Here is a 21,845-nt window from a genome sequence, read left to right as displayed (position 1 = left end):
CAATTTGAAGGAGCAAAGACTTCAGAGGAGACAAAAGGTCGTTTTGATCCAAAACTCGTTGTCAGAATGACTTCTTGGCCACGAAAATCAACGGATGAGAACCCAGCAAGAATAGGACATTGTCAAATGGTGGAGGACGAAAGCCTGGCCTCTGGATGTAGAGCTCTGTTAATGACAGTGAGCACCACGGCCAGGGCCGGATTTAGCTGATGGGGGGGCCTTCATGCAAAAAAAATGTTCGCCCCTACGACGCGCGAAAAACCACCTCTACGTCTACAGTAGCATTAATCCAGCACTGCACAGCATTTTGCAGAAACATCAAGGACTGAAAGAAAAAAAACAACACAAAATCACATTTTTTCCACGTAGGGGGGCCCTTCAAAAGTCGGGGGGCCGGGGCACCTGCACTCTCTGCCCCCCCCTAAATCCGGGCCTGACCACGGCACCAAACAAGTATACACACATTACACAGTCGCCCGCTTTGCTAAAAACAAAAAAACTGCTGTTTGCAACGTGTTAGACTTTAACAGTGCGATGCGAGATGATTTTCTTGCGCAGTGACATTAAGTGGAAGGGTACGTGAACGATGGTAGGCCTATGTCTAATCAATCTAATCATTTAATGCTACCCCGAGCAGTGGCGGCTGGTGAGTTGTAGAAATGGGGGTGCTGCGTGTTCGCTGAAGGCGAAGTAAACAGAGGGAGGGTCTGGGGGCCTCCACCAAAAAATTTTGAAAAATTACATTTGATTAGGTACATTCTGAGCGTATTTTCAGCTCTAAAGTGTGATAAAAGTTTAAGATAAAACTGGCTTATTTAAGAGTTTCGCAAATGTGTAATATTTTGAAGGGAACGATCAACAAACATTATGTGAATAACACGTTCTAGCTATTGTGCTGTCACAGCATCTGACAGCACAATAGGGACAGCACGACAGGGTAATGTAACTCACTTGGTAAAACAATGTTAGTATTAGTAAAATATTAATATTCATTACAGTAGCCTAACAGGCGGCAGGCCTGACTGGTCAGTCATAAACAACAGCTGCGAAGCTTAAAACCAAACAAGTGGGTTAGTCATGTGAACAACGTTTAAAAGGCCAAATTAAAAGATGCCAAACAAAACTTTTTGGGCAAAGAAACAACAAAAAAAGGCCAAAAAAACTGCCAAATTAAAAAAAAGCCAAACAGGATTTTTTCATGCCAAACATAAAAATGCCAACCTGGCAACCCTGAATGTGCTGTTTGTAACACAGCACAAGCGTTTACTATTCGTTTGTATAGGCAACTCAAGAAAACACGCGCCTCGTTGACGTCACGATCGAGTGTTTGTTTTATTGTAACCTTGCGCAAAATATTTCACAGCACGCAGAGTTGCCAAATATAATTTACAAAACCTTAATTCTGTGAACAGAAAACATAAACTACGTTTTGGGAAGAAACGCTAAGATATATTTGAGAAACCTTTCGTGAAAACTTTTGTGGGAGTGCTGCAGCACCGCAGCACACACTAGCGAGCCGCCCCTGACCCCGAGGTAGCCTATACTTTGGCTCGGAGCAGAATGACAGTGATTTTCCGTTGGTCTCAACATTCAGTTTACGAAGTTGAAATGATTTATGTAGGGGTTAAGAAAAGGCACTAAAATTGCGTTATTTGACATTTGAACAGTCTTAAATTTCTTGAAAATTGAAAAAGCTTCATGAACAGTTTCCCTTTCCCTCCACAAACTCACAACGTCCAAAACAAACCACGAGACCACATATGACAAATGCATGAAGCTCGCGGTCCTAATAATTTATATTTGGTAATATCAAAAAGCTGTAGCCTAAATATTAAATAGACATTTTAAGGTAACGTACTACTGCAAAATAGGTAACATAAGTTATTCACAGTTGGTGGGAACATCAGCCATTGATAGCGGGAACGCAAAAAACAAGTCAATAAAAAATTAGCACACATGCAAAAAATAGGTCAACAAAATTGTTCAGAATTAAAGTAGCCTAGGGAACATATAGTAGGCGAATGGTATAAAAATGAATAGCCTAATGCAGTAGGCTACACAATAATTGACAAATAAAATTCGGTTAAAAGCGAATTAGGTTAATTGAGATTGAACAATTTGACTTACGATTCGTTGAAATGCAAAACTAACTAAGCAAGCTAGCTAGCCACGTTGAAAAAGTGAATTAAACCTGGTTTATTCTAGATTCTCTTCTCAAAAGCTCAACTCTAATTTACTAAGCTGGACGTATCGCTTGGGCTACAGCAGAGACTACATGGACGGAGTTATGTTTGTCGTTCAAGTGCATATCCTACCATTTTGTTTACGCTACGGTAATTGTGCAAACGATCCACTGAAACTTTATACACAGAACACATGTGAAATACTGTAATATTGAGAATAAGATAAGGTCGGTTGATGGAAGAAAGCACAATTCAACACAGTTGAACACGATTGTTGATAAAATATGGACGATAGTGTAAAGACAGAAAACTTTGCAAAAATAGATAAATTTATGCATAAATAATATACCTACTACCTTGTGTAGGCTATACTACAAGTGCGTTAAGATTTCAAAAAAGAGCTGGTTAGAACACAAGACGGATAATGTGCTGCATGTAAATGAAATTGAACACTAGGGATATCTTAACATCATTAAATTATCAAAAATCTGTAGGTTAAACACAATTTGATCATTGAAAAATTGCATAACTAAAATTTAATATGAAAGGTAGAGTGATACCTTTCCACAATGCAAGTGGCTTAAGTCACTTTAAGTACGCACCACGTTTTTTAAATGTCATTTCATTGAAATGATTTTCGGTCGCTCCCAGTTATAACATCTTTTTGTCCTAACTTAGCAGCCCTCCAAGCGTCAAATTCCTCCGCTTCCATGTGAACGACCAACTCGCGAACAAATTCTATAGCGCTGCTTACGTCAGGTGAGCACAATTCCCAAGGCCGCAGGCTCCTTAGAGCGCTCAGAAATACGTCTGGCGTTATTTTTCTCATGTTGTCCATCATTTGAATGGCCATTATTCCAAGTTTTTCCAAGATGACGTTGCAACTTTCATCGCTGTGTACATCCCCAGGAAGGTTTTGTGACAAAGTGTTGAACCTGATCAAAGTTTGGTTGAAAACAAAAAGGAAAAGCTTTGGGAAGTTGCACTTTTGTTAAGAACATGTCACTTTTAAAATTAAGAACGTTTTCATACATCGAAAAATGTATTCCTTTCTGCAAAGATGCCTGAAGATGAAAAATTGCAAGCAATTCATTGCTTCATATAGTTTCGGGCAAGGTTTCTAAGCTCATCATGAGAGCATAACACGTTTGTTCAATATGTTGTTCATATGACACGTTTGTTCAACATGTCGTTCATATGACACGTTTGTTCAATATGTTGTTCATATGACACGTTTGTTCAATATGTTGTTCATATAACACGTTTGTTCAATATGTTGTTCATATGACACGTTTGTTCAATATGTTGTTCATATGACACGTTTGTTCAATATGTTGTTCATATAACACGTTTGTTCAATATGTTGTTCATATGACACGTTTGTTCAATATGTTGTTCATATGACACGTTTGTTCAATATGTTGTTCATATGACACGTTTGTTCAAAAAGTAACAGCTAAATTTAACGACAGAAAAATGCTTTAAGCGCAACTTGTGGGTAATGGTTGTCAGACAGTCATGAATAAAAGAGATACAAACATTTTTGTCACATTTTTAAGCCCGGTTATAAACAAAAATATTTTCGTACCAGTCACAAGGCAACACGCATGATCTTTTTTTCTTTGAAAGTCTGTCCGCCATATATTTACTTTGCGCCGCGTTTCGCATTCCCTTCAAATCTCGATGGATGCTTGACGTCTTGCTCAACATTTCAAACTTCACTTCCATTCTTTGTTTTCTTCGCCTGGAGGAGATGCAACGTATATGTGCAGCACATTCTTAACAAATTAACGACGCTAGATGCAAACAAGTAACAATAAACTGATAATAAACAATTTAATTATTTTTTGTTCAAAAGAAGGCCAGTGGAAACAAGTGATTTAATTATTATCAGTTTTAACGTGCTTTTTTTACTCTCTGTTTTTTTGTTATAATGTGAAAACGAAGAGCGTAAATCAGTTTATTTTTACGTTGATTCAACATTTGCAGACAGTCTATGATTAATCGAATGCAGGTAGACATCAGTGAACCCATAATTAGAATTATGTTCAAAACTCAAAATAATCGAAATGCAATGAGCTGAAAGAACGAAGGGAAAACTTACTTTTCAAGCTCACTCAGCTGGTTATGGAGCTGTAAAGCTTTGGCGTCATTGACCTCATCAAACTGTGCTCGGATTTCACCCAAATGCTTTTCTTTCTCAGCGCTTGAAAACTTAAACGTAAACTGTGACGCCAGTTTCGCTGGGGAGCTCATCGGCCTCTTCAACTTTGGTTTTGCTCCAGCTGCAGCTGTTCCAGGGCGCGCGGTCGGGTTTTCATTGAAAGTCAACATGTTTGAATTTCTAAAATTATAGTTCACATTTTGCTTTTTTTTGTCACAACGTTTTAAATTCAATACGTAGAAATGAGTTGCTACGATCAACAGGCAATTTCAACAGCATCTTGACGCCAATACTCTACAACTGTTGCTCCACAATCTTAATGGTGATGTTGAAATCCAAGAATTATTCATTTCCATTTACCTACAGTCGGACTGAAGGAGGAAGATGCAAGGGACAGGGCGAAATGAAGAAAAGGGATTAAAACAATTGCTGCGCGGAAACAATCGGCCACCCCCACTAGTGGGGAACAAACCGACGATGGATTATGATGATGATTTAGAACCTTCCTAACTTCAAACCCTGTTTTAAATTTGTACGCAACAAACGTAGCAACGACAAGAAGATCCACGTTTCAGTTTGTACGCTTGAGCAACGCAGATGACGAACATCTCTCCGTTCAACGGCAATTAGTGGAGGGAATGATTTATAAACAACGATACTTCAACAACAAGCCGAAACTTGACTGTCAATCTCGATGGGCTAGCGTCGGTGGTCCAGAGTCTCTACAAGTATGCGAAACTGCCAGGATTAAGCATTCAAGAAGCTGTTTTCAGTATAAAGAAAGATCTTGTGTCAATCACAAAGTTCGCAACGCAATGTTTAAAAAAATACGGGCATACACCTTCTTCGAGCTGGTGCAGCAGTGTGTGGTCGTATCTTTGGGGCTAAAGACTTCTTAAATGGTTTCGATTCACTGTAATCAGTGACTGGGGTCGCTGCAGGAATGATGATTTTCGAAATGTTCACTTCTTTCTTCCCGATTTTGAAGTAACTGCTCCTGGACCCTGTGGATGCAGTGAAGGTTAAATAATGCAGAAGTCGCTTACAAGAATTTTCATGAGTAAAAATAGCTTTCAAGCTTTTCAGCAGAACGTTTTATAAATGCATATCCTTTGGTAGCAAAATGAAGAGAGAGAGAGATAGCATTTTGAATAATACTTTCTTAACTTAAGAAATCTTAAAATGCAAATTTACGCAACTGCAACACGTTTTGATATATTTTATGCTTTTAGCGAACGATTTAACCTTCTAGAAAGCATTCAAAAGTTGAAGATAGAATTTGCTACAATAGGCCTACTTCTAAGAATGCGTGCGGGAGTGCGACGCAAAGTCAAAACGCACTGCTGCACGTACAATCATAGACTGACAGTGGCAGTCGATGGTTTGCTTTCGCAACGACCTCGGCGGTTTTTTCTCGACGTAGCATTTCGCTGGTGACGCTATGTTTGACCGTGGAAAGCAGCTTCTTCAGATGTTCATGAATGTTTGTGTCGTTCATCCACTCTTCTTGCTCTTTCCGTTTCTCCACCTCGCCAGCTTGGTGGCCTCCTTCAACTCCAGATTCATCATCACCTGAAAGTGTTTCCTTGTCATTTTACTCCATCTTTGCCAACTTCCAGAAAGAAAAATTTATTTTTGTTTCTGGAAGTTGGCAAATGTTTGCTATTTGCATTTATTTTAGCAAATAGCAAAGATACCGCTACTTAAATATAGTTTTGTCAAATGACAAATAAATGTAACGGTATCTTATTCAAATAGAATAGGAGATCATTTTTACAAGCTTTTCTGTTTATTTTAATCAAGCTTCAGTGTGTGATGTTTTCCAGAAGAGTGTCACAAATAACTGATCAGGAAAATCCAAGAAAAAAAAGTCAATTCTAGTAAATTGTAAGAAGAGTATACATTTTTCAAGTTTTAAACTGTAGACGTTATTTTAGCCCCCTTAAAAAAATAATAATCTCTTCAACGCGGTTGACTATAAAAACCCGCCCTTGTTACATCGATTCAACGTCTACAGTACAAAAGCACAACGCCATAAGGATTATGCTGACTATAAAAACTCACCGTATTCACTTCCGGCAATGGTTCCTCCAGCTATAGTAGTAGTGACAGAAGACTGGCCTGGACTGGAAGGCCGGGACTGTTTTGCATCCGATGGAAGATCGCCATCTGTCTCTTCTCCTTCGATGTTGATAACGATCGACCTTGCCGACGGAGGCCTGAGAGAATTTTGAAAAAACATCCTAAGTTATGGTAATGTAAAAAGAAACGAAATCAATGTTTTAATTTCGTGTCGTTTCGTAAGCTACGAGCAGCGTTTTGTACGTAATTTACGTGAAAGCATGACTTCAAGCGGCTCTAGCCAACGCCGACTAAAATTATTTTTTTACCTATTGAGAAGAGTCTGGCATACCTGGTGTGGCAAGCACACCCCAAGAGAACCTTTCGTACATACAAAAAGAAAGAAATGATAAATAAAATGCATGCTATACCGTGCCCTGGACGTGGGCTCCCCTTGGTACCCTCCCAATTCGCTGGCAATACTGGGATTCTTCCTCAACCCATCCACTTCACTGGTGATGCTTGTGCGCCTCTTCAATCCACCAATGTCGCTTGCAATGCTCGCGTTTCTTCGAAGTCCAGTTGTAAGAAAATTTGTGTTTTTTCTCCGACCTTTACCACGGCTAAAAGTATTATAATTGAAAAGTTTAAATGGTCAAAGGATTATTCAGTTGTACTTCAATTAAAAATGTTAATTATCAATTTAATAATCGGTTATTTAACTTTTTTCATCACTTATTTTTGTGTGATGGCTGCAACATTGATTAGCTGAATCAGACAGTGAAAGAAAAAGACATCACTGACATTACTGCCACGCGAGTGTGGTGACAAGAACCTTGAAACTCACCTTAGTCCAAGCTTATGTGAAGGAGATCGAGTAAACTTGGTCCATTTTGTCTTGTTTTTCCTTTCTTGCAACAGCGCACGGGAGTCTCGGGTTCGACCACCGGGGCGGAGGTCATTCCAACAGTCTGATAATGGGAACATGATTTTGCTGAAAGACAACACAAGTTTTCAGGTTCTTGCAAATGCAGTACGGATAAACAGTCACATATTGAAAAAGACATAAGCAGCAAGATCTGGTAACTTACTGTTGATATTGAATGTCAGCTTTCGTCTCTAATTGACAAGACTCCAAAATCCAATGCAGGGCGCAAAGTTGACGCCAAATACTATGAAGATAAAGTTGCTGACCATTAAATAAAGTTGCTGCATCTTCACAAGAGTAGTAACGACAGGTCTAGGATAACAAACACACTTTACCATCTATATAACTGTGTCAGTGTGTCTATTGTTTTTAACTACGCTACACCTTAAATAATGCTGCACCATCATTAGGGTGATTCAAACGCCCCTTAAAATTTCAAAAACTGCCTGGGACTGCCACAAATTTTTTTATGGTGGAGGCTTGACCTGAAATGTATTTTGCCATCAAAATTTTCAAGATTGGTTAACTTTTCACACTTGCCCTTTTCGTTTTATCGTTTTCCAAAAATTGTGAAAAACAGTGAAAATACTGTCAATGTTTAAAGCAAATATAAAATATTTAAAGTAATATAAAATGAATTTTATTTCAACCAAAGACTCGTTTTGCACTTTTATTTCTCAGGTAAAATTTGCTTTACTAGAAACATTTATGTCCATGTATAACTATATACGTGCTCTAAATTTTTCAAAAAATTTGAATGAAAACCATAAATTTTTCATTTTTTTGTGATTTAATAAAATAAAATTGAACCATAAATACCATGTTTAATGGAACATAATATTTTCAACTATCAACACTATGCATTTTTGAACATGAGGTGAGGAGAGGATTAGGTACCTAGTACCTACACACAGTATATACAGACATAGTTCAGCCAAATCATACAGTGGTTTTAAATGCACAGTGCACGACACAATAAATGGTGGTTTATGAAGTTTCCATTTTATTCATGCATTTAATGTCCATGTTCTTCCTGATATTTGTTACCAATCGTCGATTTTCTTCAACTACTTGAAGAGTATTTTGGAAATTTTCTTTTTCCCGACAGGATGAAATATAATCTGTTGCCAACTTCACCCCTCGTTCAGTGGCATCATTAACAACCATGATATTGTTAGCTCGTTTCTGACAATCTTGGAATGATTTATGTTCCGGCCATTTGTCAGGATCCTCGGATAGAAAGGAAGTGTCTTGTACACCCAGAGCTTGGAAGAAAATCCATGAACCTTCACCAATAAGACAGGATACATCCGATACTGAGCTTGTGAGGGTATCTATCGAGGGGAACAGGGGCTTCCCATATCCCAGACCATGAGGTCTTACATTTTGTTGGTCATTCTTGACCAGAGACAACTTCTTGGCTACAGTGACCTTTTCTTCCACTGTTATTTCTTGACTAAATAGAATGATTGGTGCAAATTCTGTTGTTAAGCTCCATAAGTGGTGTTTCAATGCATTCATCGCGGGCGTTGCTGCCTTCGAATCAACTGAATTGTACATCTGAATGTCTTTGAATAATTTCAAATCGTTTATTGGAGCATCGATGGCACTTGGACAGTGGACACTTAAACCAATACTTTGCATAGACAAGCACTGCAAAATTTACAAATTGTTGTAACTTGATCATTCTTTTACTGGTAATTATTTTTTTGTTCAATTTGAACACCTGGTCTTTTAATAGAACCATCTTAATTGCATATATATCAGTTTTGCCATCCACCTAGCCTTGTGAATGGCACCTGGTCGTCGAAAGGTAAAGTTAACACTGTTTTCTCTTTCACTCAGATACAATTTGGTCAGTTGGATTAATTCATTGTAATTGTCACGAAGTAAATACTTCTTACCCAATGTTTCAAGATCGATGACTGTTGTTTCTTTTAATGTGTTAGCTGCATCATAAATGCAGATATAGTCATCATTATTCATGGTGAATATTGGCACGGATTTAGATTCAATGAAATGCCAGGAATCTCGAAATTTCGTAAATAGGTTATATAACTTCTGGAGAGCTTGAAACTTCAATTTTCATTGCGTGAAAAACCGATGACAGAATCACCTCAAATACGTGGTGGCGACATGCTGACCACAATAACACTTTTCCCAATCGCTCTTGTAGTTGAATACATGCCCCCGACAGGTGACCAGTATTTATAGAGGTGGTATCAAAAACACATTATAGATGCATTATCAGTACATTGCCATGTTTCCAACTGGTTTCCAACAAGTCATAAGTGGCATTTCCAATTGTAACTCCACTAGCTTTCAGTTTTGGAGCACCCGGTAGTTTGACTCCGTCACTTTCCGAAAACAATACCGGAAGCCGCTCCACAGAAACATGCTTGTTTTTGAGATCTTCCATCATCTTACCATCCCAATGCACAGTTCCTACAATGGAAGGCACCCAATTTTGCATAATGCGGTCTGATATAGCAGACTTATTGGATGAGTTTGCTCTGTAATTGGATGAATTTGATAAAGTGACTTTTACAGGGTCACCACCACATGCTTGGATGAACGTTGAGATGATGCATGTTGTAGCAGAATTTGTGACTCCTCGAAGTCTCTCTGTTATTGAAGTAATTCTGTGATCTTTCATGATGTTATTGTTATGTGGTATGATTATTTCTTGAATGACCTTTTTGCACCTTTTATGTGATCGCGATAATAAATCTCCCTGGTCATAATCTGTCGGTGACTCAGTGAAATCTGTCATAGACTGAGTGTCATCATTATCTCCATTATCAATGTCATTCCGATGTGATTCTAAAATATGAACATCCTCTGCAACTGGACAATGTCGCTTTCTTTCCTGATCATTTCGCTTTTCTTCTTCCTCCTTCCGCTGACACCTCTTCTCTATCAATTTCTTCAGCTTTACATCTCTTGCTCCGAAAGTTGCTGACCTGTCGTTCATCATGCTCTCCAAAAATTTTCTGTCTTTGTCGATCTTTATTAAGGTAAACACATTACGTGGCCAAAAAGGCATAGTTGTTTTTAACTTTTTTTTGAAGGAATTGAGGTTGTCAGTCTTTTTTCCTTTTGCATTTCTCAGAGAAACAGGTATTTTTTAGAAGACCTGGAATTCTTTGTGAACATGCATGATTTTATTAATCATTTGTTCTTTGCCGACAGTTGGAATATTTCCTTTTGCATAAAATACATATATTTGTTGGACAACTGAATCAGCTGCTTCTCTATGAGGATTTTCACTTGTGCCACTTTACTGTTTTCTATCAACTTCTGCTTTTTACAGCAAAATGCTCTGTACATTTGATCATATGTAGGCAAGCGGCATCCTTTGATGGTCTCTTCTTCAGATGACAAATCATTGCCCAGTATAAAGCTATACACACTATTTCCTCTTACATCCATATTTAAAACCTATTTAAATCTGCAAAATAGAATTTATTCAATATTCACTGATCACTACACTTGACATCTGTACTAAACCTGGTTACATTTATATACAGTGTATAAATATCTACAATAATTTGCATACAATATTTGTATGCAAATTATTCAAATATTGGACACAAAGTAAACTATTCAGTAACAATAAGTGACTGTGAGACAGATAAAACTGTATTGTATTTTACCTGCCTACACATTCTGACTTTTTGAAGCAATCTACCTTTACTGCAATTACATTCCACACTAACCCATATAGTGAATGATATTATGGGATTAAAATATTATACAGCTGAGTAAAATGATATTAAAACCTGTTTATCACATAATGGAATTTGAGCAAAAGTGAGCATCAGGTCATTTTCAAATGTATTTTACCAAAAATTTACACAGGTTAAACATTTTCAATTGAGTGTTTGTATTTGATAACATTTTTCTGGATAACATAAAGCAAAATCCAGGCTTTTATCTTCACCAAGTTTTTATTTCTGAGGCTAGAAACAAGGGGCGTTGAACGTTTTTTGCTTAAAAATATGAAAAAAGTGAAATTAAGGGCAATTTCAAACGCATTTTACAAAAATATGAATAAGTCAAATATGTGCAATTTATTGTTTATACTTAAAATAATTTTTCTAGACAACATAAACCAAATTCAGACTTTTGTCTTCAACAAAATTGTATTTATGAACTTGTAAACTAGGCGAGATAATTGTTTTTTCGCATTATGGAGCTCTTACTTCAATCGAAAAGAGCAAATGTGAAAATTTAATATTACTCAATAATTTTGATACCAATATTCATTTTAGAGTTAACTTCCATTGTAAAAAAATTTGTGGCTATATTTAAAAGGGTCGGGGCGTTTGAATCACCCTAACCATCATATTTCCCTCCAGTGTGATGACATCGAACGAGCTTGCAGTAGAAGAAGAGTAAAGTATGACCGATATCTTTTTTAAAGTTTTGGGAATTCGTTTTTAAATAGAAGAACGAGCTTGATCAGAAAGTAAATTGTGCTAGGGTAAAGGTGGCAGGCTCTTTATGTCCGTCGCCAAAAACCTTCATTTTTAAAGTGAAAATAACTGACAGTGACCGAGAGTAGAATCAAGCCCGAACTTACGCTATCCCATCATTTGTATGATAACAAACAATTTCATCAAGCATCCAAAAGTTTGAATATATTTTCACCTCTTATGAGTGTTTTCTTCTTCGACGGAATTGCTTATATTAGTGTGGACTGGTGTAAACGGCCGTGCAGACTTACTGACTTCAGCTTTCCTTGCGACCATTGCTGGCGCGCCTGACCCAGCGGAGGTGTTGCTTGCCAACGACACGACAGAAGCACGGCTGCAAAGAGTAATAACTTGCTGGAGCAAAGCATTCATTAGAATGAAAAAAAATTGCAGATAATCAATTAACAAATTTTGCTCTCGTTTGGTAGCAGCAGTTATGGCGACTTATATAGTAAGCAAGTAAGCTGTGTAATTTTTAGAATGTAACGTGTTAAATAACAAATGTAACAAGACTACTTGTCACAGTCAGGAATTCTCCAATAAGAATAAGATTGTTGATTAAAAGTTCAATGACATTCCAAGAAAACTAACCTGCTGGCTCTTCTTGACATTGACTTTGATGATATTAAACTAGATACCGGTCTTGCTTTATAATCGTCAGCATCTTGCTTTCCTGCATCTTCACTACATACACTATGTGGTCTCATCCCTGGTATAAACATTGAACAATGACCAATGAATGAACACAAAGCAATCCTATTTATGTTTATTGATATGAGCGTTTAGTATGAAAGCATTATATGGCCTTTGAAAATAATCTTAAAGAAACAGTAAATTTTCAGCAAAAAAACGTTTCACGAATGTCGATGTTTCACTACACGTGTTAAGTACGGTAGTCCAGTTGTAAGAACACAAACTGCAACGTTTGCGTATTTCAGTGCATTTTTGGAACAAACCAAAATATGTCAGAATATTTAATACCATACCTTCTCTCAAACGTCGCATTTCATTTTGCCTATCAACTAAAAAAGCTTTATGTCGGTCGTTGTGCTCCATCTCAAGCATAGGGAACAGAGCATGCCCCATTTTTACTTTTGCTAAGTTTTCTCTGACAACACTAAGATCTTTTACGATGTTTTGAAGATCTCTGAAGAAATACAAACAAACATGCATAAATTTATCAGTTGAAAAAGTTTGTAACACTTTCTTTCTAGCTTGACATAGTTGTTATATAATCTATTTGCATTAAGCTTACATTTTGTCGTTGGATTGCAAACTTTCGTCGCCTTGTCAACTTTTATAGGTTGAGAAAATCCACGAACACGCATCGAGCCTTTGACTAGTTTATTAGAATGTTCAAGTTCTATTTTGAAATGATAAAACTGTGATCAAGTTCATTAGTTGTCATACTATACAATACTTATATTAGTATAATAGTACGGTAATTACAGAAAAACTAACAAGGATAACTTAAGCGCTACCTAAGGTTTCATGTAACACTTATTCAAATAGAATTTTAATTCAAAATATATAAATAATACAATAATTAAGACATATATTTATTTAGACACTATATATAGTATACTTGGGCTGCTTTTGTTTCATAATCATCGGTGCCGTAGGAGGTGACTTGTGAGATTGTTCTGATTGCATGTCATCTTTTTGCTGCAGCACAGATTTTCTGCTTTTTCTTGGATTTGTTTCCTGACAAATGCAACAAGATGGCAATGATTTTTTACAGTTGCAAGCTATAGGCCTACGACCAGGTCAAGTAAAAAAAACTGCAAGCTATATGGCCAGGTGAAAAAAAACTGCAAGCTATGTGGCCAGATGAAAATAAACTGCAAGCTATATGGCCATTGGCCAGGTGAAAATAAACATATATTGTATGAAAATAATTAAAAAGTGTTACTAATGGTAGAAATAAGTGGGTACCAGATACTTCCGAATCATCGAGTGGCCAGTTGATTAAATTAAGGTTAAAACAGGAAATTGCACAACTTTATATAAATCTAAGAGCAAGAATCAAAATATATTCCAATAACTGCATATGTTGTTCTTTACGTTTGTTGCTATTAATAGTCTAGGCTCCCATAATCATTAATTTTCTTCCATTTCATGTATAGCATAATATATCTGTTTTAAAACTTTTTATCGTTAAAATAGGAAAACACTATTACCATAGTTCTTTGATGGGTATAATTTTAAGTACAGACAACTATAAATGAAATAATATATATACAAATTATATATATAATAACTTTAAATCATTAATTTAACATCAATGTTACACTTAAAAAAATCCATCTTGAAAAATCTTTTTAATTAAAATTCAAGCACTGACTAACTAGCTACTGCAACAAACCTCCTTAGTGTGTTCTGATAGACTGATTTTCTCATGAGTTTCCTGGTTTTCTTTTTCTGAGCAGTTGAGGTCTTTTGCTTGTTGGCCTAATGAGCTTTGCAGCATAGTTTTGTAACTTAGATAAAGTGGCTGTCCAACCTCCTGATAAGGCTTCCAAGGAGGTGAATGGTACCCTTGTGAGGACATCTGATAATTCCTGAAATGAATTTCGTTGCAAGTACATAAGAATTTTTTTGCACACAAAAATCACATAAGCCATACCAGATACAGTAAAATGATATTTCATCGTCTATATCAAGATTGTTTATATTAATATTAAAAAACATTGCACAAAATATTTCACTGTGTTGCTTTGATCTCGATGATATTTAAAATAATAATAAAAAACACTTGCAAGATGTACACTGTACAGTACAACATTAGCACATGTAAGATTACCGCTTTTTAAAAATACTGCAATATAATTTGTGGATGAGAAAAACTTATTGGAATAAAAATAAAGATAACAAGTAAACAGTCCCGACTGACAGTCATAAAATTGTAGTGCGTCCTGGGTTTTTTTTTTTCGCTGAGACTTTTCGGTCATTTGTCCGAAATGACTTGAAAAAATTCGGTCATTTTTTATTTATTTTGGTCACTTTTTCTGATGAAAATATTTCCTTTCAAGTAGCTGATACAAACCATAATTTGCACTTCCTGACTAGCTAAAAGATTAAGTTTCGTTGGAAACGTTGACGTGTTTTATCTGAGAAAAGTTAGAACAGACAAACGTTTCTTCAACGTTCATCAGCGAAACTCAACCTTGCAACACTTTTTTCGGAGATTTTGACCGAATTGACTATATATATATACTTTTTTCGGACATTTTGCAAAAAAATCGGTCAATGACCGATAAATGACCGAAAAAAAAACCCCAGAGTGCGTCAACTGGACATTGAAGCAAACAATGCCATTTTCAACCTTTACTTTCACTTTACTGGCCTTTACTTTCCTTCCCATTTAAAATAGAAAAAAATTATTACTACGGAGAAACTTTTATGAAAAAAATTAATATATTTTTTAGTGATTGTTTGTATGAAATGGTGGCTTCAGTGGCTTGGTTACAAAAATGTGGTCTACTAGTACGGTACCATACTCAGCATTTGTAATTCTTTTGCTAAATCAAATTTTTACAAATTATTTGTTTCTTTTTCATTTCAACGTTACAATGACCATACTTGAGTAGCCTAGCTTCCAGTACCAACACCACAAAAGAAATAGTAGCACCCACCATGTTTAACTCAAGCAGTGGAAGTAGTAGAAGCAGCAGTAGTAGTAGAAGTATGTTATGCTTTTTCAACTGGTTGCAACCAGTAGGAGCATTGTATTTTTGGCATATTGCAGTGAGAACAAGAGTACGGTACGCAGAGTTGCATATTGCAGTGTCATCCTGCTATTTTCAAAGTAGCAAATGCCCACTTCTGGGGTAAAAATAACAATATCCAAATCTCTCAAGTAATTACTACAATTCAAAAAGTGGGATCCTTTCATTTAAAAAGTATTCAAATTATATTTAAGCTTACACAAAACAGTACATACAAAACTTTCAGATTTTGAATATTTTTCTGGCAAAAACATAACAACTTTACCTTCTGGAATAGTTTGACTTGAACACTTGTTCTCTTGTTGGACATTCCAAAGTATAATTGTGCAAACTACGAGCTTTAAGCTTTGAGTCAGCTGCATCCTTCCACTGTGGAACAGGTTTAATAGAAATATAGTTTCGAACATCCTCGATTGCAGGAGACATAACACATTTCAATCAGTGTTCCAACAAGAAAATAATCCTACAGTTTCTTCTGAATAGACAATCTGCAACTCATTAAAAAATATATAATTTCAAAGAGCTAATTAAAAATATAATATTTATCTTTATAGAAAGATCTAAGAAAATGTAATTTTGAAATCGTTCATTCAATAGCAACTGTAAAAGTGTTTATCAGAGGTGGGCACCCGCTACTTTTAAAGTAGCGCGCTACCCGCTACCGCTACTTAGGCCAAAGTAGCGCGCGCTACCGCTACCCGCTACCAATTTACAAAAGTAGTGCGCTATCCGCTACCGCTACTCGGGCCAAAGTAGCGCACGCTACCGCTACTTCTTCCGCTACTTTTGTCTAAAATGACACTAGGAAACACTCAAGTCCCTAGTAACGCAAAAATGACCTTGAAAACGAATGTTATCATTCGTTTACGCTGTCATTTTAACGTCGTTATAGAAAACGCATTCTAAGGGAAATTTATTGTTACGCATCTTTCAAAAACACAAGCATTTCAAAATGAGAGTCACTAAGTCCTGCCCGCTTTCGCTTAAGCACATCTTTTCCAACAGAGAAAAGTCTTTCCACCGCAGCACTGGAAGAAATGGGGGTGTTGTATTGAACAGATATGTTTTAACTCGGTATTTGAAAAGCTCAAGGACTTGCTCTTGTCCGAAAAAAAGGCGTCCACAATTGCTGCTTCCTTGTGCACCGACGTTTCACGGGATGGCGCAAACACTCCAAAAAATACATCCTCGGGGTCATGACTGATGTTGGTGTCACTCTTCTCGGTATCAACCTGGCTTGATGTCTCCCGCAACAGTCGAATTACATCTGTCTTGACTTTTTCTCGCAGTGCGTCAGCATCATCCGTGGAAACGTAGTGCAGAAATTGTAGCCACGACGTCTTGAAGGAGGGATGAAGACATGATGCCATAACGCATTTCATGTTGTTGAAGCATTTGTTGAATCGTTTCTTCGCGCCTTCAAGGACTTTCACTTTCAACTCCTCACAGGTCACAAGATCACTGATCTCGGTCAACTTCTTCTCGCAAATTGTGATGGTTGGAAGCAAGACTCCGTAATGTGCCTTGGACTTGCCCTGAAGAATGTCTAAAGCCTGGCAGATAGGCTTCATCACAAGGAGATATTCGCCGAAGAAGTTGACGTCAGCTAGAAAAGACCGAAACTTTGCAACCAAGCCGATTATATAGCTGTTTGACCACGCCAGTATTGCAAAAAAAACAAGAATTAATTTCAATTTAAATTAAAAAGTAGCGGGTAGCGGGAGTGCGACTGAAAAAAGTAGCGCCTCTCCCGCTACCGCTACGTTGGAAAAAAAATAGCGCCGCTACTGCAGCCGCTACTCCAGCTAAAAAGTAGCGCCGCTACCGCTACTTTTACCAAAAAAGTAGCGCCGCTAGTAGCGCCGTTACAAAAGTAGCGCGCTACTGCCCACCTCTGGTGTTTATACATGATGGCGAAGTGCATATTGACATGAACATCAATTATTATTATCCTATACATTTCAGTAGGCTATAACAGTGTATAATAGCTGTAAAATTGTAAATTATAATTCAGAACATTTAAAATTTAGTTTTTCTTTACAAATTTGCAATTTACAACACTAATACATTATGATACAATTTACATTAAAATTTTGAGACTAACATTGATGTATTACTTTGCACCCAGATGTATAGGCTATCAGATGTAACACAACAGACAAGGGCATGCAACGAAGAGATATGCAGGGATCAAGTCAGCTGCTTCTGTTATTATGACGTAGCGGATGCCGAATTGTCTGGAGCATTCGCCCATACTTAGCTGTAACTGCTACAGCAACATCCCTAGTACAAGCATGGTAGTGGGGATGATCTGAGAATGATACCTTAGTTTTCTGCGAATATGAGTTTATTGCAAAGAAAAAAAAAAACTTCCAGATCAAAAATGTTGCAGCCAAATAATGCCTAACTTGATTATAAACAAAATGAATTGAACTGAATTGAAATCGTGATTCAGAATACAAAATCGTGATTTCGCATACTTGTAAAGGCTTTGAACCACTGATGTAGGCCCGGTCACCGAGATTGACAGAAACAGAATGAAGTTTTCGATTGATGTTAAGTGTTGTTGCCGAGGAATTATTCCATCCATTAGATGCCGCTGAATGGAGAACAGTCAACGTGCGTTGATTAAGCGCACACCCCAAGAGTCGAATAAAACGGTCATGAAGCTTCTTTGCTCCAGAAGTCACACGCTAAATCTATCGGAGCGGACGCCTAAGTTCAATCCTAAGGAAATTTTTGAAACATGCTGAAAGTTCTTGCACAAATTTTCGACCAATTGAAAAGTTTGGGCTGCGGTTGCGCCCTTGGTTTCACCTACCTACACCTTTGGAGTTGATGCCAACATGATCTGACACAGTGGTTCTCAAACTGGGGTCCGCGGTCCTTTTGGGGTCCGCAAGACAATTTTCTGGGACCGCAAAGCACCTTCCAAAAAAATTAAAATGATCTTGAAGAAAAAATTTTTGTGAAAAGTAAAAATTTTCAGGCAACGTATTTTCCAAACCAAAGTTAAAAGATATATTTTAGTAAGCTGGCTTGGCATCCTCCACAGAGTTTTTTAAGCCTGACCTTCCCTTTCATTGTGATAGCCTTTGTTTGTTTCTATGTGACATCAAAGAGTTAGGAGTGCATAGTGGTGACTTACTCCTACAACCCTCGTGTTTACCAGATCAAGAACAGAATTACGAAATATACTTGACTAAAAAGGAGTTAGGCGAAGTTGATTAAGGCTGGTTATTTTTGCTGATTTAAGTTTTGAATTAAATGCCTTTCCAAACTTTTAGATTTTTTAGCCTTAACCAAATTAGGCAAAAATTAATAACTTTTTAACTTTACTAATTGAATTTTCAACTTAAATTTGACTACAAAAAGTGAAAATGGCTGAGCCTAAAAAAAAATTTAGATTCAATGATTCCTATGTTCAATTTGGTTTTACTGTGATACGTTCGGGAGGAGAAGATAAGCCTCAGTGCGTGCTATGCTGTAAAGTTTTAGCAAGTTCTGCTCTAAAACCTATCAAGCTAAAAAGACATATGGTAACACATCATCCAGATTATCAAAACAATGATGCAAATTTTTTTTAAACGGCATTTTTTTTTAACGGTTTAGTTAGGTCAAGATTTGATAGCACTAGTGATCAGCGTTGCCAGATTGGGAAATAGGATACCAAAAAAAAAAAATTCTGGTGAAATTTAGAGGTCTTTGGTACCACACTTTTTGACCTTGGAACCAGACAACGTTTTGGTGAAATCTGGTGAAATATTCCCCACTCAAGTTTTTCCAAATTTTTTTTAACTTTTTAGCAAAAAATCTCTGCTTGTGCAGAAAACGTTTTGCAAGAGGTTTGCGCATGCGTGGTAGCAGTGTGTTGCAAGTTCAGAGTGACCAATTTGGGCTCTTCAATCAATCTTTTGAATCTGACAGCAGCACTGTACCAGCAATCGTGTAGCTTTTGCCACTGTGGTTGCAGGCAGTGGCGAGACAATGCTTTTTGGAGAGTTCTTTTTACTAAAAAACTGGCCAAAAAGGCATTTTATATTTAAAATATATTTAAAACAACAACTTTTTTGGTTAAGAACTTTTGATGTTTATACTGATAATTATGACTGCTACTGTTATAATCCGTGTAGGCTATGCAATGTGTGACAAAACATATGTTTTGTATATTCGTTTCATTTTAGTCTTATGTCTCAAGAACTATTTGCATTTTTAGGCGAAATTGCTTTATTTAGGGTGTTTTAAATATCTGGTGAAATTGAATGCAATCTGGTGAAATTTTAGTTACTTTTTGGTGCCAAGCAGCTTCCAGCATCTGGCAACGCTGCTAGTGATGGAAGATGGAATGGAAGAAAATTACTGCAGGGTTAAGGGCCTCTTACAAAGTTGCAAAAAAAAAAGCTATCGCTAAGAAGCCTCACACCATCGGAGAACAACTGATCTTGCCTTGTTGCCAAGTTATTGTATCAAATGTTTTGGGAGAGTCTGAAGCTCAAAAGCTGAAGCAAGTGACGATACCAATTTATTCTTTTGCAGTAAAAATTATGACAAACTTTTCGAAATGGCGAATGAGGAAATGACAGGAGTAACAAATTGGTTAGCAGCAAATAAGCTATCACTAAATGTAAAAAAAACAAAATACATGTTATTCAATAACACCAATAAACTTTCAAACCTCCCTTACACACTGTCTATATGCAATCAACCCATTGAACGTGTCAACACTATTAGTTTTCTGGGCATACTGTTGAGCGAAGACTTATCATGGAAACCCCACATGCTATCCTTACTGCAAAAACTTTGCAAAAACTTTGGAGTGATCTGCAAGGTTAAGTCCTACTTAAACACCAACAATTTGATTTGCCTTTACCATTCCTTAATTGAAAGCAATCTCCGGTATTGCATAAGTGTATGGAAGCATGGTCATGTAACTGTTTTAAATAAACTTCAAAAGATTTGCAACAAATTTATCAAAATGATTGCAAAACATGAATTAAATCACTCTAAATCCCATAATTTCTTCACAATTGACGAACTATACACAACAGAAACTGCAAAATTTATGTTCAAACTCAAACACAATCGCTTACCCCAGTGCTTTAATTCTCTATTTCAACTTAATAACAATTTGCACTCAATATCAACCAGAAGCAACAATCACTTTTTCCTCCCCTACTTCTCCAAAAGACTGACTCAACAATCCATTCAGTTTAGTGGAGTTAAAGTGTGGAACAATCTCCCGAAAACCATCACCGAAACTGAAACCTTTTCAATATTTTGCAGTAACCTGAAAAAGCACTTGCGTTCTGAAAATCAACCTATGCTGTATAACTCTTTAATTTTGACTGTGTTACTGATTGTTGCACCAAATCCTGGTATAGCATGCCTTGCCAAATGCCACTTTTGTAAATTTACCCTACAATATTACTATATTATCATATATATACATTAACGTATCTTACTATACGTATATCTTATCATATTACACCCGAATGGATGACGATGATGATTACTATCTTTACTCTATACCATGAATAAGCTTCTATACGGTATTGCATAATTTAATATTTGCCAGATAAGAATATATCACTATGTTACTACAAGCTTGCATCTAACTGTAACTACCCCATAATTATTATAAGCTATTATGTTTGTTCAGAGAATGGATTGACTTTTTGTAAGATTATTGTTTAGGTTGGTTTGGAAAAGGTACTTGAAACAACTCAGACACTACTACATCCTTCATCGGCACTACCAAAGAGTCTCCACCTCTCATTAGCGATACCAAAAACACTCCATCCCTCACTGATGCTATAAAAGATGATTCAACTCTTATTGGCAATACCAAAAACACGCTGCTATATATACCATCATGCTTATGCTTTTACATGTGCAAGAAATTAATTTAAAAAACAAAGCTTTTTTAACTATTTTATCTTGATAATGAGCTGCCATATTGTGTATTTGTTCTGCAATCTATAGGCTACTTAATATCGTTGCTGCGAACACTTTATTTCTGTATAAAATCTGTAAATAATCCATGTTTTGATAGTCCATTACCTAATTACAATATGTGTGTGTGTTAGTTTGTTTTTGTGATGTTGTTAGGTTCAGTCGTGTTCTCGTTGCTTTAAGAATTGGCGCTTCAATTGTTTCAGCAACGAGGAGGCGACTGATTCTTAACTAATTCATCTAGGCTACTTGTTTTACAGTATCAGGTTTGGTGGCCGTGCTTAACTATATTTATCGATGCAAATACCGCAATATTAGATCTTTTTATGCACGTCTTAAACCATTAAGGTT

At 36.7% G+C, this 21,845-nt stretch overlaps 1 protein-coding gene across 2 annotated transcripts; it reads right to left on the bottom strand.

Moving 5' to 3' along the window:
• Positions 1 to 1,778: 1,778 nt before the first annotated feature.
• LOC145784370 (uncharacterized) lies at positions 1,779 to 16,022 on the bottom strand. Of its 2 annotated transcripts, XM_082596175.1 has the most exons (15): positions 15,808 to 16,022; positions 14,180 to 14,375; positions 13,400 to 13,518; positions 12,801 to 12,961; positions 12,406 to 12,523; positions 11,990 to 12,148; positions 7,500 to 7,580; positions 7,256 to 7,402; positions 6,840 to 7,031; positions 6,412 to 6,566; positions 5,701 to 5,919; positions 5,189 to 5,351; positions 4,288 to 4,527; positions 3,772 to 3,927; positions 1,779 to 3,118 (listed from the first exon to the last, which is right to left on the bottom strand). In XM_082596175.1, exons 1-15 carry the CDS (start codon positions 15,966 to 15,968, stop codon positions 2,806 to 2,808), a joined length of 2,580 nt encoding a protein of 859 aa, XP_082452301.1. In that variant the 5' UTR covers positions 15,969 to 16,022; the 3' UTR covers positions 1,779 to 2,805. The 2 variants fall into 2 exon arrangements, with proteins under 2 accessions (XP_082452301.1, XP_082452302.1); XM_082596176.1 differs by lacking the exon at positions 7,500 to 7,580.
• Positions 16,023 to 21,845: the final 5,823 nt, after the last annotated feature.

Source organism: Aplidium turbinatum, chromosome 15 (genome assembly GCF_918807975.1).
Source record: "Aplidium turbinatum chromosome 15, kaAplTurb1.1, whole genome shotgun sequence".
In the NCBI taxonomy this organism is placed as follows: domain Eukaryota; kingdom Metazoa; phylum Chordata; class Ascidiacea; order Aplousobranchia; family Polyclinidae; genus Aplidium; species Aplidium turbinatum.
The sequence above is the reverse complement of the archived record's forward strand: the minus strand, read 5'-3'. Positions and strand labels throughout refer to the sequence as shown.